The following is a 22,887-nucleotide window of genomic DNA, read 5'->3' as shown; positions in this document are numbered from 1 at the left end:
ATCCTCTAACCTGACCTCCTCTATGGCACAGGCCATAGGACTTCCTTGAATTAATTCCTGTTTGAACGAGAGCTTATCTTGATTTTAAAGTGATGGAAAATTCACCACAGCCCTGGATAAGTTGTTCCAGGGATTTTTAACAGGGAGGGGTAATTAATTTCCACCGTATTTCCGGTCTCAAATTGTCTAGCTTCAATTTTGCACAGGCACAGTGTGTCAGCGCCAGGGGGTTACAGAGATGGAACTACATCAGTGTAGTCATCCCAGTGCCAGTATTCCTAACCTCAATGAGCCCTTATATTCCACTCTGAATTTGGTCCTGTGTCCCCAGGGCTGACAGCCCTGCCCAGCACCTTCCACCAGCAGCACACACCATGAATAATGAGAGCGAGCAAGAGTGAGAGATTTAGGAGGGAGAGCACCTACCTTTTAAAGGGGATGCAGAGAAGGAGCAGGAGAACTGTGAGCAGGACAGGGACAATGGATGCTAAACTCCATTGCAGCAGGCAAGAGCTGAAAGTGACTTTCGAATACTCTGGTCTCTCTGCTGAAGAGGGAGCCATGCGGCCAGGTGGAAGGGAGGGTGGGGCAATAAAACCACTGAAAAAAGAAACGCACAGAGCAAATAAAAATCACAAAGAATACCAACCTTCAACATTTGAATTATTCAGGTAGCCATGTGGATCAGAAGGAGGTGACATATGTTGTTTGTACAAGGGCGTGCTTGTATCTAAAGCTTTGTGTGGAGGTATGATGTGTAATATGTGCGTGTGTAGAGTTTAGGGAGGTGATGTGAGCTGGGGATTGGATTTTGGCAGTAGGTGAGATTCAGCTTTTCCCAGAACAAAGCTTTATTCTGAAGTGTTCCTGATTGAAAGGGACTCGGAACACACCCCAAGCCCAGCAGCAGGGTTTATGAAACCTACAAAGGTTTTATGAACCCTCCTGTAACAACCAGAGAAATGTTACAAGAGGTTATTAAACATCCGACTCTGCAAGGGAGGAACACCAAATGAACAGCACCAAGTGCTAGAATATTGGAACCAGAAAGCAAAAATGATCAGCAAGCCCTTGAGCTCAAGCCATATTCATCCTAAAGCTTCACTTCTGCCAGGCTGGCTGCCTTTCAGCTTGAGCGGGTTAGAAAAAGATTGAAGGAACAGTTTTGTCAGGAAATGCAGTTCTGCCAAAATCAAAACACTTCATGAAATTGACATGATTTTGCTAAAATTTTGTTTCAGAGTAAGAAAGGGGAAAGTCCTGACACCATCAAAATGTCCCATTTTGACATTTTCGTCATGAAACATTTCAATTTTCCTTTTGAAAAGGACTTTTCTTTCCAAAGTTTTATTATAACATAATATGAAAAATAAAAATTAAAAAACTAGGGCTGTCAGACGATTAAAAAAATAATCTCAACTAATCACAGTTTTAATCGCACTGTTAATAATAGAATACCAATTGAAATTTATTATAGATATTTGGGGATGGTTTTCTGTATTTTCAAAACATTGATTTCAGTGACAACACAGAATGCAAAGGGTACAATGCTCACTTTCTATTATTTTTTATCGCAAATATTTGCACTGTAAAAAAGATTTAAAAAAAAAAAAGGCCTACTTGCATTTGCCCGGCCTGCTATCTCACAGCCTTAGTTACTGGGGAAGCTGAAGTGCCTTATTAAGGGATCGCTTCCTGCTTCCCGCCAGTAGGGGACAGCACTCCCATGGCTGCACAAGGCAGCCTGCGAGCCATTGGCCCCTTGGAGAAGTCTCCCTGTAGCTCCAGCACTCACCCCTGCCGTCACCAGGACACTATCTTAGCAGCTCTCCTAACTCTCACCCTGGCAGCACCACGATGCCCTCCCGGGCTACCGCAAGGGAACGAGGCCTGGATTGCGGAGTGGGAGGGAACAGAAATAGGAGGTGAGATTGTCCCACTCAGGGTGCCCTGTGGAATCCACAGGAGCGGGGGGGAAATCCTGCAAAGTGGGCAGAGACAAGGAAAGGAATAAAGCAGCAAAGGAAGGGGGTGTAAAGAGGTGACAAGACATCTAGATCAGTGGTTCCCAACCTTCTCTCTGCCATGGCAAACCTTGAAACTTAATTATTTTGTCTCCAAAATGATCTCGCCCTCTTATCGCCTCGGTCCAAGCTGTTTACCACCCTGGCCATTCACGTCATGCACTTTATTGTACAGCCTGTGAGGTGCATTTTTGGTCAACTCACAAGTTCACACCAAGATGCCAAATACAAAAATGAATTGTTTTATTATATGATGAACAAATAATACAGAAGTTGTACCAATCAAGAAACAACAGCTAAAAATATTATTATGTATCAAGACTTATTTTATTACCTTTTCATCTGAGGCACTTCTTTCGTATGGCCCCTGCTGCAGGAGTTCTCACCTCCACATCTCCCTGTCCCCTGCCCAACAATGAATTCTGCCCCCAAACCTCCAAATCAGTCCTGTGGCCCCAGTCTCCAAATCAGTTCTACCCTGCAGCTCCCCATCAGTTCTGTCCTTACCCTCCACCTGTCCAGCCCCCACCTGACCCCAATGCTGCTCCCACCAGTTCCGCCCCCCCGGGTCCCCCACCTCACCCCCAGCTCCCACCCCAATTCAGCTCCCCTGCCTGCCTGCCAGCCTCACCTCCTGAGGGGCTGCAGCAGGGTCCCCGCTCCTCTTCCAGGCTGGGGAGGGGCAACTCCAGGGGATCTTCCCCCGGCCCCTGGCTGCGGGGGGGGGGGGACCGGACCCATTGCTCACAGGAGAGGGAGATGGAGCTCTGATTGGTTGCTCTGCCACTGGAAGAGGAGGAGGGGCAGTGAGGCAGACGGCCAATCAGAAGGCAGCTTCCCCCCTTTCCTTTCCCACCCCCACCCTGCAGGACTCAGATTTGCTATCGTAACCTGGCTTTGGGGGATGGAACGTGACGCGTGCATAATACTGGAAAGGGGCTTCGTCCCAGAGAGCAAAAGTACAGACTGGGAGCCGGCTCCAACACTCATTAAAATATAGAAGGGAAGGGTGTTTTTGTTCTCGCTTGTGGTTCTTCAAAAAAATGACACGGCACACTGACCTGACACCCACAACACTGCGCCATGGCACACGGTTTGGGAAACACCGGCATCGACCTTTACAGCAGGGCTCTCCTCCTGACTTTACCTCACACTCCCCATGGGACCTTGGGCAAGTCCCTTCCCTTCACCGTGCCTCAGATCCCTATCTGTGCCATGGAGGGAACCACGCTTCTCTCCTTTCTCCGGGGAGTCGGGAGAATGAATGGACGTTTGTAAAGCGCTCCAAGAGCCCTGTATTTAAAGGCACTTCAAAGGAGTGCCGATGACTATTTCCAGTGTTCAGTGCTTGGGCCTGCGACCCCTCTCCTGTGCCATTCCACGTGCCTGGAATAGTTGCCCCCACCACCCTCCGTCTCTGGGAAGAGCCTTTAAGAACATACCTATGCCATGAACCAGTCAAGCTGCACTGGCCCCACCCTGTTGCTCTGTGTATGATCTGTCTGGTCTTGTACTGTTTGCATTCAGTCAGCACTAGCTCTTTCCGAGCAAGGGCTGGGTTACCTGTTTAGCTGCAACCTTCTCCTGTTCAACACGGTGTACGCTAATAATGAAACGAGCTAAAATACAAGAGAAGTGAAAGCAACACGTCCTTTCCAGCAGCACGAACTGTACGGAATGTGCCGAGACAGTGATGGATTGAGCCGAAACTGGGCTCGGCCCAATAGACCCAACAAATCACAGTGCTCCTGGCTCTTTTTCTGTGGCTGCTTCCGGCTCCCCATTCTCAGGAGAGATCCAGCACACTCTGACAGTGCCCACCCCTCTAACATTAGTGGGCGGGAGGGAGGGGGGCCTCTCAGCTTAGATGTCCATGTATCCTCACCTTAATCCAGCCCTGCATTAGATGCCACCTGGAAATAGACAGGGCAAGGATGGGGGGGAAAGGACATTCAGAGCCAGATCCGCAGTTGGTGGAGCCCTGTTGCCTTCCCCAGCTAAGGATCAGACCTTCTGTTCCTAATTTCCAAAATTAGGGAGGAAAAAGACAACCAACGATTTCCCAAAAGAAACATTTGCTGCTGCCCCGCCCCCCGAAACCGAGTTCTCAGCCTCATGAACACGGTATTGCTCTCTCCCACCAGAAGCTGAAGGGGCTTCACTAAAATCAGGCAGATTTCGCTCCTCCCCAGAAAGAAATTAAAGTTCCCTTTTTAAGATGACAGACTAAGAAAACTGGCCCTCAATCCGCACTGGAAAAATAGCTGAGACCCTTGTTCCTTGGGTGGAGTAACAGATGGATTATATTAGCATAAGTAGCCCCGGGAGAATGGTAAAATTTAGAAGAAGAATTTGTTACTTTTCAAAAAAAATAAACAAACCCCAAACCCTGGAGCAGAGGGGACAAAGATGAGACTCCCAGAGAAGCAGCCGCAAGATCCACGTGGTCCCGGGAAACAACAAACAGGATGATCCAGTTTTGCTGAGCCTGACTCACCAGAGAGGCTTGCATTGTTTTCAGCTGCACTGGCGTGATTTATTTCAGTTCCTCCTGGTTTTGACTGGCCTCAGATTGAGACGCTTGGAGCAAAGAATCTAAGACACATACCAGCATTGCTGCGTTCCAGCTGATCCTTCACCAGCTTAGCCTGGGACCCTGAGTCTTGGCAAAGGCAGTTGATTGACAACAGAGATTTAATGTCTCCTCTCTGCTGCATTCATGCTCCCTGGAAGCTCTTGCAGGCAGGGACTCCGGCTATTGCTCAGCACATCTATGTTTGTACAGGGCTACCACCTTGCGTATTCATGGTGACATAGAAACAAAGTGATGATAATAACGGGGCCGACTTCTTAGACATTCTCAGGCCTCACACCTGCAAAATGAGTTAGCACAAGTGATGTTGCCCTTACGATTGTGTCTATATGGCGACAGGCGGTACTGCAGCACGGTAGAGATACCTGCGCTAGCTTTAATCTAGGAACAGAAGTGGGCTAGCTGCCCAAGTGCAAGCCTGCTGGGGACCTATTTGGGTTGCTAGCCTATGCTGAAGCCCATGCCTCCATGTCTCCAGTACTGTTGTTACCAGTGCTAGTTAGATTCAAGCGAGGGCAGGTCTGCCTACCTGTTGGCACATCATTGACTGCTGCATAGACATAACCTTAGTGGCTAGGGACCACGAATCACAGTATGCAGGGAATGCTTCTTTAGCTCAGCTGGTAGAGGCCTTTGGCGCGTAAGGGCTCAAGGCCCAACTTTGGAATGGAGCTTGGGGAGTTGACATGCACACTTACCTGCAGCATGTGTATTTGTTACAGTATAATATCCCCAAACCTCACCATGCTTGTTGGCACTCTCAGCCAGGAGGCTAAGGCCTGAATTCACCACAGAGACCAAACTCCTAGGACCGCACTGGAGGGACTTCTTTCAGAGCAGCGTGCAGGCGGCAAGGTGGTGCCCCTCACACGAGAGAGGTAACAGGGGCCAAGGGGAAATGTGCCAAAATGGTCTGAATTCTTCCTGGAATGGCTCATTCAAAGAGCAGTGATGGGAAAGAGAGTATCTCCGCTGCAGAACCCGTGCCCTGTGGAGTCCCACAAGGATGATTTCTCTCTACGGTCCTTTTCAACCTCTTCACACAACTGATAGGTCAATTGGTCAGATGACACTCACTCAAGCGCCAGTAATATGCAGATGAGACAAAGTTGTTCCTGTCCTTCACCACGAACGACCATGCCACTACCATGAAGAGAGCCCAGTGCTTGGCCGAGATCAGCTCATGGATGAGCAGCTGGCTGAAGCTGAACCGAGGCAAGACAGGTGAGGATGGTGGGCAGAGGGAAGTATTTTGAGGAGTTTGCAGCCATGCTGCAATTGTCTGTGGTTGAAGGCACCTACTCTCAGTTGGTCAGTTCAGTCCATACTTTAGGAGTACTCTTCAACTCTTGCTGACACTAAGGTCTGATATAGCAGCAACCACAAATACTACTTTCTATCAACTCTGGTTGTCTAGGAAGCTCTGACCCATCCTGATGGATGATGACCTGGACTTGAGCACACCTTTGTCAATGCCTGGTTGGACTACAGCAATGCAGTATACCTGGGCATGAAGCCTTCAGCACTTAGGAAATGCCAACTAATTCAGAACTCTGCAGAGCGTCCCTTCAGCAATACAGACGACTGTGAGCACATTGCACATCTGCTCTCTACACCAGGTTCCTGGAGATTTTGGGATCAAGTTCAAGGTCTCGCTTCTTAGCTTCAAAGTGCTCCTGGGTGCAGCCTATTTAAAACAGCCGAAAGCTCCAGGATGAAGACCCTGCTTAACAACTCTGCTCCCCTGGCACAATGGAACTCTCAAAAATATGGGAGCAGCTTGTCTGTGGAGGAGACAGAACGTTCTCAGGGGCTGGTCCGAGTCTGTGGCATGAACTCTCCCAGGAACTATGGACCACCACAAACCGCACCACTTTCCACTCCAAGTGCAAGGTACTTTTTTGGGACCTTGCTTTCTCTAACAAATACAGAGCAGCGGGTATATTAAAAACAAAAAAATCCAAAAACCTAAAGCCCCCACCAAAACAAGACATTCCAGTGTATGTATTTCTCCCCTTGGGGAGAGGATGAGAGAAGATACAACAGGTGACAGGTGCTTAGGCACAGTGGTTAATGCACCAACTGGGAAGCGCTCAGATGCTATAGTGATGAGCAATGAAGATGGTGTAAGAACCTAGAGAGAATAGAATGGAGGATTTGCATCATCCATTCATATTATACCTACTCTGAGTACCTTGGGGGCTTAGCTTTCCAGCATCTACACCTTTCACCAGCACTGAATGCACTTAGAAACAATATAATTCTCCAATTCCCTAGGCCTCTGTAGAATTTCCTCTCTGAACCTTTACAAATTAGAGAACCCTAAGAAAACAATATCTCATTTTCTTCCTAATGATATGTGGTCTGGCTACTCAAGCAGAGGGCAAAGCTTCTTGACTTAAAACACCACACCATAGGGAAAATTGGCCATCTAAATTTAGTCTCTAGAGGAGATCTCAACAGCTACAAAGCACCTGCCCTCAAACACCGGAAAGAGATCGTTAATCCACCGTCAGTCATCCTGGCTGATCACTCGCTACGGAAAAGTGCTGAATGTCCAATGCCAATAATTGCCAAGGGCGCACTGCAGGAGTAGACCCCAAGTGCAGAAGGAAGGTTAAGCTGAAGAAGGCTGGACTTGCACTTAAGGCACTGTATGGGGACTGAGGAGGTTGGGGTCCAATTCGCAGCTCTGCCACAGACTTCCTGTGTTACCTTGGTCAAGTCACTTAGGCTTCTAACTCCCACTGATTTCAATGGCAGTTAGGAGCCTAACTATCTAAAAGGATCTGAGCCAGTCTGTATTTTAGTTCCTCATCTGTAAAATGGGGATAATACAACTTCCTTTCTCTCAGTTTTTGTTCATCTTATCTGTTTAGACTGTAATCTCTTTGGGGCAGGGGCTCTCTCTTTCTAGGGGTGAGTACAGTGCCTTGCACAATGGGACCCCAATTTATTATTTCAGATAATGACAGAAGAGCGCATCATAGTCGTGTCAATTGCAATATACTTATAGGTCAGAAACACTGTGTTATGAGGTCTGAGGCAAGGGCTGGGATCCAGGAATTCTTGGCTTCTAACCCTAATGTGCTGTGTGATCATGGCAAAGTCTCTCCACTTTTCTGAGACTCAGTTTTCCCATGGAAAAAAATGGGAATAGTAATTATGAACTACCTCAGGGTGATTTGCAGAGCCCCGTGCGGATACAAAATTTGTATCATCTGGTCGGCAGTCATGGCCTGTGGATATAAAGCAGATATCTGCAAATTTGCAGGGCTCTAGTGATTTGAGAATTGTTTCATTAATGCTTGCAAAAGGGTTTGGAAGCTGGGAAATGCTACATGTCCTTTCAGATTCCTATTTCCCTTCTTCATTAGGGGAGGTAGTGTAGCCTAGTGCACTGGACTGGCCAAGCCGCTTCATCGCATTGTGCCTCAGTTTCCCCATAAAGTGGGGATAATGATATTGACTGTAAAAGTGCTATATGATCCCTGAATGAATTGCACTACAGAAGAGCTGTATATTGTAACTAAGGAGAGCTGGTCTAGTCACTGTTTTCTGCATTCCTACTCTATCCAAGAAACATTAAAGAAAGCTCATTTCACAAACCACTTAGATGGGTAAAGTGCTTGCAGAATAACTCAGGTGTTTCCGGCATCTAAACTGCAAATGAGATGCAAAACCCTCACTTGACAGGCTGGTGATCACATTAAGTTATATTACAGACCAAACTGAACATTCAGAATGAAATCTGCATCCCCACCACTCACTGAGCTCATCCTTATTAATAAAGAGCCATAGGGATTAGAGGTGTGAGAGACACGGGAGGCTGGTCTTATAGTACAGACGGGCAGAGAGCATTAGACAGGTTGCTCCTAGAGAACACACCAGGACTTTCTGCATCTCAGACACCTTCTAAGAACAGGAGAGGAATATGTTAAGGCAAAAGACAGACACGGAATACGGAGCAGTCATCATGGATCCAAGACAGGTCACAGTGGAAACAGCAGGCGCTTCTGCCTGGTGAACGAGAGGGAAGCCCTGAGCACTGAAGAAAACCAGATTCCTGATCGAGCGGCACAAACAGAAAGGTGCCGTCTAACTGCAGAGATTGGCTAGTTCGGGAGGAAGTGGAAAAATATGGACCAAGATTTCCAGGAATAACTAGTGGATCTGGGTGCCCATCAAGACAAGGTCCTTACAGAGGGCTGGTGAAAAATCAGACCCCTTTAAGGTGTCATATTGGAGCACCCAAAATCCCTAGGCACTAGTGAAAAATCTTGGCTGCAAGATATGTCTCTCTTACAGCCTAGTTACTCACAGCAAGTGGCCTGTTCTCAAAGAGGAGCAGCTGGGGAACAAGAACCAAGAAGGAAGTGAAGAGAAAAGTAATAGCAGCTGGTGGGTAGAGATAACAGCCAGGGGTGGGGACACTAGTCAGTACCAGGAGCAGTGTGCTTCTTTTCACCAGTGGTCTGGGGGGCACACACCAACGTAATGGGCTTGATGGGGCAGTGCTAAACCACGAGAAGCTGTTCAATAGACATTATGCACCTAGCGTAGACAGATTAGCTGATCACAGCCGATCTTAGGGCCATGGCCAGCTAACACATATTTAAAGGCTCCTGTGGGAGTTTGCCAAGGCAGTTTTAAAGGCTTTTAAAGCTGTTAAGGTGTGTCTGAGTGAGGTACCAAGTTGTGTTTTAAAAAACCTACTAGCTACCAGATTTTCAAAAACAACCAATTTTTCTAGCCGACAGAGGACCAAAGTGAAATCTGATTCACCAGGAGGGAAAATTATTTTTATTCAGATTGCTTACAACTCATTGTTCTGCCTCTACCTCCCACACCTATTTAACTCAAACACAAGAAAAACACTTGGGAGAAAGGTCTCTGTTAAAGATCCAATCCTTTCCCCCCTTCACAACTTCTTCAGTGAAGGGATGAGAAAGCTCCCAAGGAAATCTTGACCACCAGATGGGAGACAGGAGTTGTCATTGGTACTTCTACAGAGGGAAAAAAAGCCCAGAGAAAACCCATTAAAAACACCCCCCCACACTATTTTTAGAGATCCACCAAAGTTTCAGGCCTTCTTTATGCTTCATAAAGCAGCACAAGAGGAGCCCAAGCTAAATCCCTCCCCCGACACCTCAAGTCACCTTGAAGGGTGCTTGCCAGAAACCGTCTGCCAGCCTGATCCAATGGTTAGGACACTGAGCTGACATTCAGGAGACCTGTGCTCTAATCCTCACTGCCACCTTGTTGGTGATCTTGGGCAAATAATATTCCCTCCCTGGGCCTGTGTTTCCCTCATCCCCGCACTGTCTGTTGTGTATTTAGAATGCAAGCTCTTTAGGGCAGGGATAGGCTCTCACTGGGTGCTTGCCCAATGCCCAAGTACTAATAAAGTCAGAGAGGGCCCGGCCCAGAGATACCAGGCGCCAAATATTCCCCATCACATTAGTCCCTCAGTGACTTGCCTCCCTCCCTTAGGGACACAAAAGCAGTCTGGTAGGAGACATCAGCCACCTCTCTTCCTGACCTGGGCTCCCAGGTTCCCCCACCCCACGCCTTGCATGTAACTCAGATCTCCTCCCAGTGTGCAAACGGGGGATTCTGCCATCCCCTCGCATCGCGATTCCTGGCCACCTCCCCACCAGTCCTCATGTCACTTCATAACCACCCCCTGAACACCCCCATTTTCCCCACAACCCCCCAGGCCACTTCACAACCACCCCTCCCCCCATACCACTTCATAACCATGGGGAAACCACCCCTCTGAACCCCCACACTCTCCCCAGAACAACCACCCCTTCCCCCATACCACTTCATAACCATGGAGAAACCACCCCTCTGAACCCCCACACTCTCCCCAGAACAACCCCCCAGGCCACTCCCTAACCACCTCTCTGAAACCCCTGCTACTCTCCCCACACACCCCCATGCCACTTTATAAGCACCATCCCCAGACACTCCATCTCCCACACCCCCCATGCCACTTCATACCCACCCTCCCAGATACTCCACCCCCATGCCACTTCATAACCACCCCTCCCCAATGCCTACTTCATAACCACCCCTCCCAGACACCCCATCCCCCACATCTCATGGCACTTCATAACCACCCTGCTGGTGCCCCCCACATCCTCCCCACAGCACTTCATAACCACTGTCCTCCAAACCAACTCCCTGCAATTCCATAAGCTCCCCACTTTTACAGAGCCATGCCCCCTTCTGCCGGCAACTCTGAGCTCCCCCTGGATCTAGCCTGGAGACCCCCAAACTCTGCAACCCATTTTCACACACCCCTGGACCCTGCCTGTCCCCACTTCAAACCCACAGGGAGAAGCCCCGCCTTGCCTCCTGTTCTCCCCTATCTGAGCAATGCAAGGCGGCAGGTTTAATTCCAGGAGGAGGGAGGGGAACCTTCCCAAGGCACAACTCCTGCAGGAGAGCAGAGGAAGAGGGCCCCCCTGGGGAGCACAAGGGGCTCACTAAGGGATATGGGGCAGGCCCCTTAGGAGGGCAAAGGGACTTCCCATGGGAGAGAGTAGATTGCCGCCGCCCACAACTCAGGGACAGCAGAGGAGCCCTGGGGAAGAGAAGGGGGCAGGAGTCACCCCTGTATCCCACCAGGGAGAGCAGGGTGCCCCATGCTGGTTTTCCCCAGGGCAGTGCAGAGGGAAGCCCCAGGGGAGAGCACACAGCTGCTATCTCCACCCTTATTCCCACTCGCTTCTCCCAGAACAAATTTTCTGTGAGCACAAAGCCACTCACCACAAGGAGAAGCAAGTCCCTGGCTCAAAGTCTCCTGCAGTCCCAAGCTGTCCTGCCTCCTGGAAGGGGGACAGGGGCTTCCTTCTCTGCAGGGAAACTTTCTCCCAGCTGTGAGCTGCCTTCCCCCAACTGCTCTAAACTTTGAACAGGAGCCTGTGGGTGGGTGGGTAGCTGCTGGCTCAGAAACTTCCTGGTTGTGCAGAGTCAGCCAGGGCACAGAGCAAAGACATCTGCCAAAACCAACAGATCCACCTGTGGCTATACAGGTAAAAGGGGCCCAGATGAAGTCCACCCAGCATGGGCAGCAGCCATGGCCCCATAATGGGGCACAAAGGAAACTAGGGATGGACAAAGTACTCATTTTAAAGAACTGACCCAACCCTTTATATTGACCTATCCACCCAGCAAGCCCCCTTTTCTGTAGAGAGGGGTCCAACCAATCCCCAGGGCCAGATTAACTCTCCTGTGGGCCTGGGGCTATTAGATTTTGTGGGGTCCCTGCATACAAGTCTTTTTCCTAATTTAAAACAAAATTTAAAACAATTATGGCATTGAGGCTATTAACGCGATACTAAACTTGCCTTTTAATTAACATAGAGCTGTTCTGTGGTTACATTTCAGTCTTAAAACATGTAGAATATAGTTAAGTTAATTCAAGCCTACTTCTTACCTTAGAACAGCTGATATATTAGTTTCTTTCTGGGAGGGAGTTTGGATGCAGGAGGGGGCTCCAGGCTAGGGCAGAGTGTCGGGGTGCAGGAGAGGGTGAGGGGTGTGGGCTCAGGGGCCGCAGAGACGTGCCAGCAGCCGCTTGCTTCCGGGATCGACATGGGGCATTGCATGCAGGCAGCCTGCCTGAGCCCTGCTGCTCCAGGGCCCCCCCTTAGCCTGGGACTCTGGGCTTCAGCCCCTAAAGCCCCTGCATTAATCCAGCCCTGCCAACCCCCCCTCCCCTGATCTGAACACCACAGAACTTTGGGGGGTACATAACTGAAATTCAAACCCAGATGAAGGTCTCAGTTCTGCCACTTGCTCCAGTCTTTGCAGTGGGCTGAATCATCAGTTGAGATCCTATGTGTCCGTATTTGATTCTGAGCCTTAGATGGTCCCCCTGCAGCTCTCCTGGGGGGGGGACAGGGTTCATGACCACAAGGTATCAGTGCTTAATTGGTGCCAGGGCTGAGCCCCGGCATCTCTAGGCTTGGCAGTTCCTAGCCCTGGCACCTCTGGCCCTGCTCCATCAGTTATGAATGTAAAAAAAAAAAAAAATTGCTTGGACCTCCACACCTCTTTCATTACAAATTAAGCACAGTAAGACACCCTCCAGTGACTTCCCCAGAGCTGCTTCAATCTCCCAGCATCGCATAGAGAAGCTCATCACAGCATTCCAGCCACAACCTCATGCTGGGGATCTAAACAGGGTGGCTGAGTATCCTGAAGCTCCAATGTAGGAAGAATGGTTTTCCCCCAGCCCTACTAATGGGTTTGTGTAAAGAATAATTATTAGGCCTGATTGTCCATTGTCTTGCAGCTTGTGCTGTCATTGACACCTGTACAAAGTAAGGGTTAAAAAGCATCAGACCTGAGTGCTAGCATCCGACTCTCACTTTATACAGGTGTATATGATTACACAAGGCAACAGAGACTTAGCCCTGTTTTATAATCCCGGGAAACAGGCTGATCTTTTTGCATTCCTCACTCAGTTAATCATTGCAGTTTGTACACTCTAAAAAAATACCAAGCAGGCTGGGAAAGTCATAGATTCCAAGGCCAGAAGGAAGCATTGCGATAATCTAATCTGACCTCCTGTAGAATACAGGACAGAGTACTTCCCCAAAATAATTTCTAAGGCAGATTTTTCAGCAAAACATCCAGTCTTGATTTAATTGTCAGTGATAGAGACTCCACTGCAACCCCTGGTAAATGGTTTCAATGTTTAGTTACTTTCACCCTTACAAAAATGTCTGTCTTATTTCCAATCTGCATTTGTCTAGCTTCAACTTCCAACTGCTGGATTGTGTTATACCTTTCTCTGTTAGATGGAAGAGCCCATTATCACGTATTTGTTACTCATGCAGGCACTTGTAATCAAGCAACCCCTTGAGCTTCTCTTTGTCAAGCTAAATAGATTGAGCTCCTTGAGTGTATCACACTAATGCATGTTTTCTAACCCTTTAATTATTCTTGTGGCTCTTCTCTGACCCCTCCCAAATTTATCAGCATCCTTCTTAAATTGTGGGCACCAGAACCGGACACAGGATTCCAGCAGCTGTTGCACCCGTGCCAGATTCAGATGTAAAATAACCTCTCTACTCCTATGCGAGACATCCCAGGATCGCATTACCTTTTTGTGGTCACAGGGTCAGACTTAAAGTTCATGTTCAGCTAATTATCCATCAGCACCCCCAAATCGTTGTCAGAGTCCCTGCTTCCCAGGATAGAGTCCCCCATCCTGTAAGTATGGCCTGCAGTCTTTGTTCCTAGATAATACATTTACGCTTAGCTATATTAAAATGTACATTGTTTGCTTGCTTGTGCCCAGTTTACCAAGCAATCCAGATCGCTCAGAATCAGTGTCCTGCCCTCTTCATTATTAACCATTCTCCCAATATTTGCTGCAAACTTTCTAAGTGACAATTTTATATTTTCTCCCAGGCTTGGCTAATTTTTCCCTGTGGGTGCTCCAGCCCCGGAGCACCCATGGAGTCAGCACCTATGTTTCAGCATCATCCATTGTAGTTTCCCCTTTCACCAGTTCCTTAACCACCTTCTGATTTTCATATTAATTCTTCTCCAGTTTAACTAGTAATTTCCCATGTGGAACTGTATCAAATGCTTTCCTGAAATCCAGGTAGATTAGATCTACCGTATTTCCTTTGTCTCGAAAATCAAGTATTGTCTCAGAGAAAGACATCAGGTTGGTCTGACGTGATCTACCTTTTGTAAAATTTGCTTTTCTTTGGCATGGTGTCTTCCTTTCCTTTGATCATACAAAGTCCCTTTGTTCAGGAAATGACTGAGGAGCATGCGTCACAATTATGCTACCTTAATAGCTTCTTAGAGTCTTTCATCTTCCCTCTAGTTAATTCATGCAGATTTTTCTTGACAGCACTTCCAATGTGAAATCAGAGTCTGTATGTAGATTTTCAAGCATTTTAACATATTGCTCCTAGAACAGAAATGTTGGTCTCAGGGCAAAACTTACCAAAGGAGCCCATGCAGGATGCAAAGAAGACAAATCCTGTGAAAGCTAGCAAGGGTAGGGCGTGAACTTATAGTGCATGGGTGTACCTCAGGTTCAATGACTCCAGCAGATCACCTTGTGCCATCCAGTTACTGTGACAACACACTGCCTGCAAACATTCTAGCATGAACAGAGCCTGAGGGCTTGTCTACACTTGAAATGCTACAGCAGAGCAGCTGCACCGCTGTAGCACTTCAGTGTAGACATGACCTACACCGACAGGAGGGGTTCTCCTATTGGCATAGGTAATAGCTAGTGTAGTGCCCATCTATAAAAAAGGGAAGAAGGAGGATCCAGGGAACTACAGGCCAGTCAGCCTCACCTCAGTCCCTGGAAAAATCATGAAGCAGGTCCTCAAGGAATCCATTTTGAAGCACTTAGAGGAGAGGAAAGTGATCAGGAACAGTCAGCATGGATTCACCAAGGGCAGGTCATGCCTGACTAATCTAATTGCCTTGTATGATGAGATAACGGGCTCTGTGGATGAGGGGAAAGCAGTGGATGTGTCATTCCTTGACTTTAGCAAAGCTTTTGATACGGTCTCCCACAGTATTCTTGCCAACAAGTTAAAGAAGTATGGGCTGGATGAATGCACTATAAGGTGGATAGAAAGCTGGCTAGATCGTCGGGCTCAATGGGTAGTGATCAATGGCTCCATGTCTAGTTGGCAGCCGGTATCAAGTGGAGTGCCCCATGGGTCTGTTCTGGGGTCCGTTTTGTTCAATATCTTCATTAATGATCTGGAGGATGGTGTGGATTGCACCCTCAGCAAGTTTGCAGATGACCCTAAACTGGGGGGAGAGGTAGATATGCTGGAGGGTAGGGATAGGATACAGAAGGACCTAGACAAATTAGAGGATTGGGCCAAGAGAAATCTGATGAGGTTCAACAAGGACAAGTGCAGAGTCCTGCATTTTGGACGGAAGAATCCCATGCACTGCTACAGACTAGGGACCGAGTGGCTAGGCAGCAGTTCTGCAGAAAAGGACGTAGGGGTTACGGTGGACGAGAAGCTGGATACGAGTCAACCGTGTGCCCTTGTTGCCAAGAAGGCTAACAGCATTTTGGGCTGTATAAGTAGGACCATTGCCAGCAGATCAAAGGACATGATCATTCCCTTCTATCCAGCATTGGTGAGGCCTCATCTGGAGTACTGTGTCCAGTTTTGGGCCCCACACTACAAGAAGGATGTGGAAAAATTGGAAAGAGTCCAGCAGAGGGCAACAAAAATTATTAGGGGGCTGGAGCTCATGACTTATGAGGAGAGGCTGAGGGAACTGGGATTGTTTAGTCTGAGGAAGAGAAGAATGAGGAGGGATTTGATAGCTGCTTTCAACTACCTGAAAGGGGGTTCCAAAGAGGATGGATCTAGACTGTTCTCAGTGGTACCAGATGATAGAATAAGGACTAATGGTCTCAAGTTGCAGTGGGGGAGGTTTAGGTTGGACATTAGGAAAAACTATTTTGCTAGGAGGCTGGTGAAGCACTGGAATGCATTACCTAGGGAGGTGGTGGAATCTCCTTCCTTAGAGGTTTTTAAGGTCAGGCTTGAGAAAGTCATGGCTGGGATGATTTAGTTGGGGTTGGTCCTGCTTTGAGCAGGGGATTGGACTAGATGACCTCCTGAGGTCCCTTCCAACCCTAAGATTCTATGATTCTATGAATACACCTCCCCAAAAGGCAGCAGCTAGTTCAATGGCAGTGATCAGTTGTTCTCCATGTCCACTGAAGGTAGGACAAGAAGGAACGGACTTAATCGGCACAAGGGATTTTTCGGTTAGATATTAGGAAAAACTTTCTATCTGTAAGGGGAGTTAAGCTCTAGAACAGGTTTCCAAGTTAGGCTGTGGAACGTCCCCACTGGAAGTTTTAAAAATAGGTAAGACAAACCTCTGTCAGGGATGGTCTAGATCTACTTGGTCCTGCCTCAGCTCAGGGGGCTGGACTTGATGACTTCTCAAGGTCCCTTCCAGCCTGACATTTCTATAATTCCACAGTTTGAGCCCCAGGTGTGCACAAATAAAACATTCCCAAAACCAGAGAGACAAGGTGGGTGAGGTAATGTCTTTTATTGGGCCAACTTCTGTTGGTGAAAGAGACCAGCATTTGAGGTACTCAAGAGCTCTTGTGTAGCTTGAAAGCTTGTCTTTCTCCAACAGAGGCTGGTCCAATAACAGATATGACCTCACCCACCTTGTCTCTCTCACATCCTGGGACCAACACGGCTACAACACCACTGCAAATTCCAATTTGCAGGTGATTTTGTAAACTCATGATCTTCAGGGGGGCTGTATCTCAGGAACTTCTTTCTCAAATGATCCCAAATTTGGTCCATTAACCCTACCCTACAGCCTTATGAGGCACAGCAAATTTCAAGAAAATCCAAGAGAGCATTTGAATTTTAGAGCACTTAGAGTAGTCATCTTTGAAACAGTAAGTGACTCTCAACCTTAACTATAGCAGAGCTACCACTGTGCTATAATGTAACATCATAAAGTTATGGGGAGGGGGAAATTCATTCTGACCCTGTCTGGGAATCAAATTGATGGCCTGAGGCATGGGCACTAATAGCTGTTATAATATTTATCCCATCTAGTATAACTGCATGTTATTCTTAATCCTATAAACATCTTTTATCTTATCTGGCATCTTAAGATGTTTGTTTCAGAATTATCCAGTAGCAATGAGTTCCACAGGATAACTGTCTTTTGCAATAAGAGACTACTCCTTTTCCATTTTTAGATGTGATGCTATCTCATTGCCCAAAGAGTCCTCTTGTTCTTGTATTATGAGAAAGGGTATACAGGAGAACCAAATTAGGCTTCCCTATTATTTTAGGGGAAGCCAAGCCAGGGGAGCTGTAGTTAAGTGGGCGGGGCCTCTGAGTGGAAGGAGGATGAGAAAAAGAGCAACTGCTGAGAAGGAGGAAGAAAAACTGAAGTTTATGGAGTGTTTTCCTTTTCCAGGTGCCAGACAAACCTCATTTTTTAAACGTTTAGGTAGCTGGTGTGCTGTGACCAATATCATACCAGGTGGACCAATATTGTCTCATTTTTTCCTTATGGTCCCCTGTCGGTCGGTGTGCATTCATCTGTTCTCTCTTGGTTTTTTACTTCTATTGTACACTTTTGGGGGTGGGGCCCATCCTTTTGTTGTGTCTGTACAACACCTAGCACAATGGAGTCCTGGCCCACGACTAGCGCTGCTAGTCACTTATGCAATAGAAATAAATAATATAATCCATTAATAATCATTTGTTCTCTTAAGGGTTCAGTTGTTCCATATTTAACTAAATAAACTGGGCCATAACTCAGCAAAGAATTAAAGCATGTGCTTAGCTTTAAGCACATGAGAAGTCCCATGATGGTCAATGGAGCTACCGTTATGCTTACATTTAAGCACATACTTTGCTGAATTGGGGCCATAATTTGTATTGTTGTGCCTCTGGGTAGAACTGGATCCTCCTCGAATCTTTGAACTGTGGCAATGTACATTATTGCTCTATTCCATTAAGATGGCAGGTTTTACTGAAATGAGATCATCACTTTATTGTCACTTCATTAGAATTCAGACACTGAAGCACATAAAAAGCAATAAAAAGTGTTAAAAGCCAAGTAGGGGGGGAAAAAATCCCCAAGCTGAATAATTTAAACCTGTTATTTCAGGCAGTAAATTACTGTAAGTCATTTAATTAAAAAGCAACACAAAACCTCTGAACTCTCCCAGTTCTATTTAGCCACTACATTCCCCGCCCTCTCCCCATCACTCTCTCTCTGTTTAGTTTGTTTCAGCAATTTCCAAACCAAAGTGCATTAGTGTAATTTTAAAAATTGGAATCATTTGTTTGAAATGGAAGAGTGTGTTTGAAAGATGGGAGGTTTTCAGCGTGAGCTCTGAAAGCCTTCTGCTGACGGCAACAGTTCAATCTGTGGGAGAAATCTGAGTGAAGACAGCAATTCAGGACTTCCAAAAGGGGAGGGGAACACAGCTGAGCAGAACACAAATTGAAATAATCATTTAAGAGCAAGGATCCAGAAAAGTTTGCTTAGAAAAAGGGATTTTAGGGGGGGAAATTGAGTCATTTAAGAAGATATTAGACAAAGGGAAGACATTTCTGATCTTTGTTTTGAATATAAAATACTCAAATACCCATCCTGTCCCCCCACATCTCTTCTCTGTTCTATTCTAGACTCTTCTACCATACCCATCATTGTGGTACCCAATCTCCAGCAGCATTCATCTAAAAATACTACTGTGAATCGTTGGCCTGATTTGCTATTGTCTTGCACCTTGTATCATCATTTACACCAGTGCAAAGTTGGTGTAAAACTATACTAAATCCTGCTGGTAGCATTGTTCGCTCACTGCACTAGTGAATGTGACTACACATAGTGCAGGGGCTATGGTGAATCACGCCCTGCATATTTAGTCTGCTTTAGAGGGAAGGGGGTTCAAAAAAGAGCAACAAAAGCTATCAGGGGACTGGGTGGAGTGGTGTAAGAGGGAAGACAAAAATCTATCTACATTCCCACTCTAAAATCTTGATTACCCAAGAGTTAAGGTTGCTGTATTCTGACTATGACTAAGTACCCTAAAAACGAGGCAATGCAACCCTGGAATACATAGACAGCTACATATGTGTTCGATTGCTGCAGTATCGTAAGTGTCAAATAAAGTAAATATTGGCTGGCTAAGAGATGACTAAGAGAGGGCAGGACAAAATAACCCTCTACAAATATTTGCAGGGTCGGAGGGAGAGGAATTATTTAGTGTGGTGCAAGGGGGCATAACTAAGAGGAAGAGAGTGTAATTTAGGCCGGGCCTATATTGGGAATTTGCACCAATGGAGCTGCTGCTGTGCAAACCCCAAGGGTACCCGAGGCCAGCTGTGATCTGCATCCATGGAACTTTCCCCTTCTCAAAACCAGGATATATTCACCTGAGCACTTTGGGGCTTTCCTTGCCTGCACTTGGGGTTTGCTCTAGTGCAGCAGGAATTTATGCAAATTCCCAAGGATTTATCCGGTGTGGAATAATCTCCAGGAGGAGGTGATGAAAGAGTCCGTTGCTAAAGTCCTGGAAACGAGGCTACTGAACTACTGCTCATGTTCGGCTAGAAAGGGAGCTTGCTGTGTGTTGCTCCAAAATCAGGATTTTACTTATCACCACAACTGATGTAACCCGTAGGACTAGATTTTTAAGAGCGCTTAAATCCCAGCTTGCCGAGCTCTTTTGAAAATCTGTCCTTAACTGTGAGCGCTCAGCCATCTAAATGTTCTGTCACCATGCGGCCGGCTTCCCTGTCATTAGTATTAACCTACACCCTCATTTCAGAGATCTCTTCACTGCCCTCCAGTGGATATTCTCCAGCCTGCTCTTACATTTTCAGCTGCAATCCTGCAAGCAGATCAACTAAAATGTCCCTCTTCACCTGCCTGGATCCCCAATGCAGGGTACTATGCTGGAAGATATGATTGCTGGATGTGGGCCATGAGTTGTATCTAATTTGCTGAAATTAATGTACTCAACACAATTTGAATCCCATACTCCAGGGGGGCATTCTAAGCTCAACAAAGAAAACCCCTTTTATCTGACACCACAAGTACTACTGGAAGGAAGAAGTTAGAGAAATCCTCTCATCTCCCCAACATAGGATTATTCCCAGATATCCATTTTATAAAACACAAATCTGTTGGTTTCACAGTGGGAATAAATCGGGAATAAGTCATCCCAGGCTTACCCACAAAAGCTTTTACTGTGTTGAAGATATTTTTTTATATTTTTTTTTTGTCCTCCTATTGAAAGATCTTTTCACAAATGCCAGGAATTATTGCAGCTGCTATTCATTAACATTTTAAAGCTGGGAAATCCTTTCAGAATGTAGATACTTTATATATAAACTCACCTTAGTTTGTCTGTTTAAACAGAGTATCTTAATATCCCATTTCAGCTTCTGAAATAGCAGCTTAATGTGAATTAGTTTTTCTACTCTTGTTTTTGACAGTCAGTCAGCTATAGCAATAGCCATAAATTCAAAAGTTTTAAGGCCAGATGGGACAATTGTGTCTCGTCATCTAATCTGGCCTCCTGCGTAACATAGGGTACAGGATTGCACCCAGAGAGTCCTGCAACACAGGAAATTATTATTCACTCTTGTATAAGGGAGCACGTACTTGGAACCTCCCTAAGGATATCTAGGCCAGAGCCTCATCGGGTGTAATCAGTACTGGTCAACGGAGCTATGCCAATTTCCACCATCTGAGAATGTAGCGATTAAACTCTAAGGATTTTTAGACTGGAATCTCTTTGGGGCAGGGGTTGTCATTTGCTATCGTTTGCACAGTGCCTAGTACAATGGTGCTCGATACAGGTAAGGTCTCTAGGCACCACAGGAATATGAATGTTAAATAAGTCCAGAGGGCCAAATTTTGCCACATACTTTGTGGCACCTCAAACTGTTTTTCAACATCTTTTTCGCCAAAGGTAACACACAAATCTTCCAAGTTTCCCAACCTATCAGACTTTTGGTAGCACTTAGTACAAGCACTTTCCCAAAATAATCATCACCGAGTAAAAGGTGAGCCCCAGCCCACCCCCACCAGCCCTTGTCTTTTCGTTTAGCTGATTGGCATATTGGGTTCATGCAACAGGTTCAGCAGCAGCACCATCTGTTGGGAAGCTCACTACAGCATGAGTGAAATCACAGCCTCGCTGAAGTCAATGCCAATTTCACCCTGTGTGTTCAGTGTTGCTTTTTTTTAGAGTGTTAGAGACCCCTTCAATATTACCGTCAACCCAAAGAGGTCACAGCCCTTTGGATACATGAATCAACCCTCACAACACCTTATGATGTGGGTAGTTAAACTCAGTTTCTCCATCCTCTTGTGGATGGAGAAACTGAGTTTCAGATCAATTAAGTGACTCACTGAAGGGCTCAAAGCAAGTCTGCGGCGTGACCAGGAATAGAGCCCTGTCCTTTTGATGGTGAGACGTGTGCACTGGCCACAAGCCAGTGTATTTGTATCTCCCCATGGTTCTATAATTCCTACACTGGATTAGCCCTGAGAAGGTAGAACAAAAAAGGCATCTGATTTTTGCACAAAATAATCACGCTCACAGTTGGCTGGCCAGCATCAGAACAGAGAAATTCACTAAGCTCCAGGGGGTTAGAGTGAATTGTTTCCTTCTCCAAACTGTCTGTTACCGATTTGCTGAATTCCTTTCCCAACTGAACAGCTGAGGGGGAGAGGAAATATTTCCAGATGTGTTATGTGGCTGCAGATCCAAGGAGGAGGAGAAGTATCTCCCTATTTGTCAAAGGAGTATTTTTTGTAATTCTTGTACCCCACCAGGCTAATGACCAAGAATTTGCTCAAGTAAGAAACTTTGTACTGGAGAGACTCTAGGACATGGTGTAGAATGACCGGATAAGGTTGCTGAATTCTTTTCCTTCTAGTTCTTCTGCACTTTGATGGCCCATTCTATCCAAGATCTCAACAAGCTTTACAAATATTGGCCCCAATCTTGGAATCCAGCCATGCACTCTTGCAGAGTTCCACTGAGGTCAATGTGACCCCAGTTGCAAGACAAGAGCTATTAGAGAATTAAAACTTCAAACAGCCCTGTGAAATGGATAGGATTATCCTCCATTTATACAGCTGGAGAAAACTGGGGCATGGAGGTGAAGCAGCTTGCCCAAGATCAGAGAGCATGTCTAGGGTAGGTCAGGGAATAGATCAGGAGCGGCCCTAGCCATTTTGCCAGCCAGGGAGGAAAGCATTTTTGGTGTTGGCGAGGGCTCCCATTAGTAGCTGAGCCAAAAAAAAAAAAAAATCCCAGCTGGCAGCATAGTGGTCTAGCACCCCCTGGAAGTTGGTGCCTAGGGCAACTTCCCTGCTTGCCTGTCCCTACAATCAGCCCTGGAATAGAACCCCTATCCCCTGACTCCCAGTCCTGTGGCTTATGCACAAAACCTCCCTTCTTTTTTTTCTCCCTTTGAAGTGACTTTTTTTGTGCCATTGTCAGGGCAAATTGGGACCCAAATTTAGCTTTTATAAGAACAAGGTTGTCTAAAGCCTAAGACCAACAAAAATGCTTCCATGCTTTTTTTTAATTTGGTAAAAATGCCCAGAGTGATGGATGGGTGCTTTGATGTAAACTGAAATACATAATAAACAACCCCCCTGCAGCCTGTGTTTGCAGTCCAAACACTGCAGCATTGGGCAAATGCATGTGAAACAGATCCAAAT

At 46.6% G+C, this 22,887-nt stretch overlaps 1 protein-coding gene and 1 long non-coding RNA gene across 2 annotated transcripts in view; one reads left to right on the top strand and one right to left on the bottom strand.

Annotated features, from left to right (window-relative positions):
• The window catches only part of LOC114021121, a 58,903-nt gene extending 47,173 nt beyond the window's left edge, over positions 1 to 11,730 (bottom strand). Inside the window, exons 1-2 of the mRNA XM_027829180.3 lie at positions 11,395 to 11,730; positions 427 to 600 (exon numbers count right to left, since the gene is read on the bottom strand). Coding sequence (XP_027684981.1) covers positions 427 to 563 — 137 coding nt within the window. The 5' untranslated portion in view covers positions 564 to 600; positions 11,395 to 11,730. The remainder of the gene's footprint in view (positions 1 to 426; positions 601 to 11,394) is intronic.
• On the top strand, positions 11,437 to 20,885 carry LOC122464887. Its single transcript, XR_006289288.1, has 3 exons — positions 11,437 to 11,660; positions 18,828 to 18,955; positions 19,973 to 20,885. It is a non-coding gene; the product is annotated as an uncharacterized LOC122464887 (long non-coding RNA).
• The last annotated feature ends 2,002 nt before the right edge of the window (positions 20,886 to 22,887 follow it).

Source organism: Chelonia mydas, chromosome 3 (assembly GCF_015237465.2).
Source record: "Chelonia mydas isolate rCheMyd1 chromosome 3, rCheMyd1.pri.v2, whole genome shotgun sequence".
NCBI lineage: Eukaryota > Metazoa > Chordata > Testudines > Cheloniidae > Chelonia > Chelonia mydas.
Note: the sequence above shows the minus strand (reverse complement) of the source record. Positions and strands in the feature narration are given on the sequence as shown.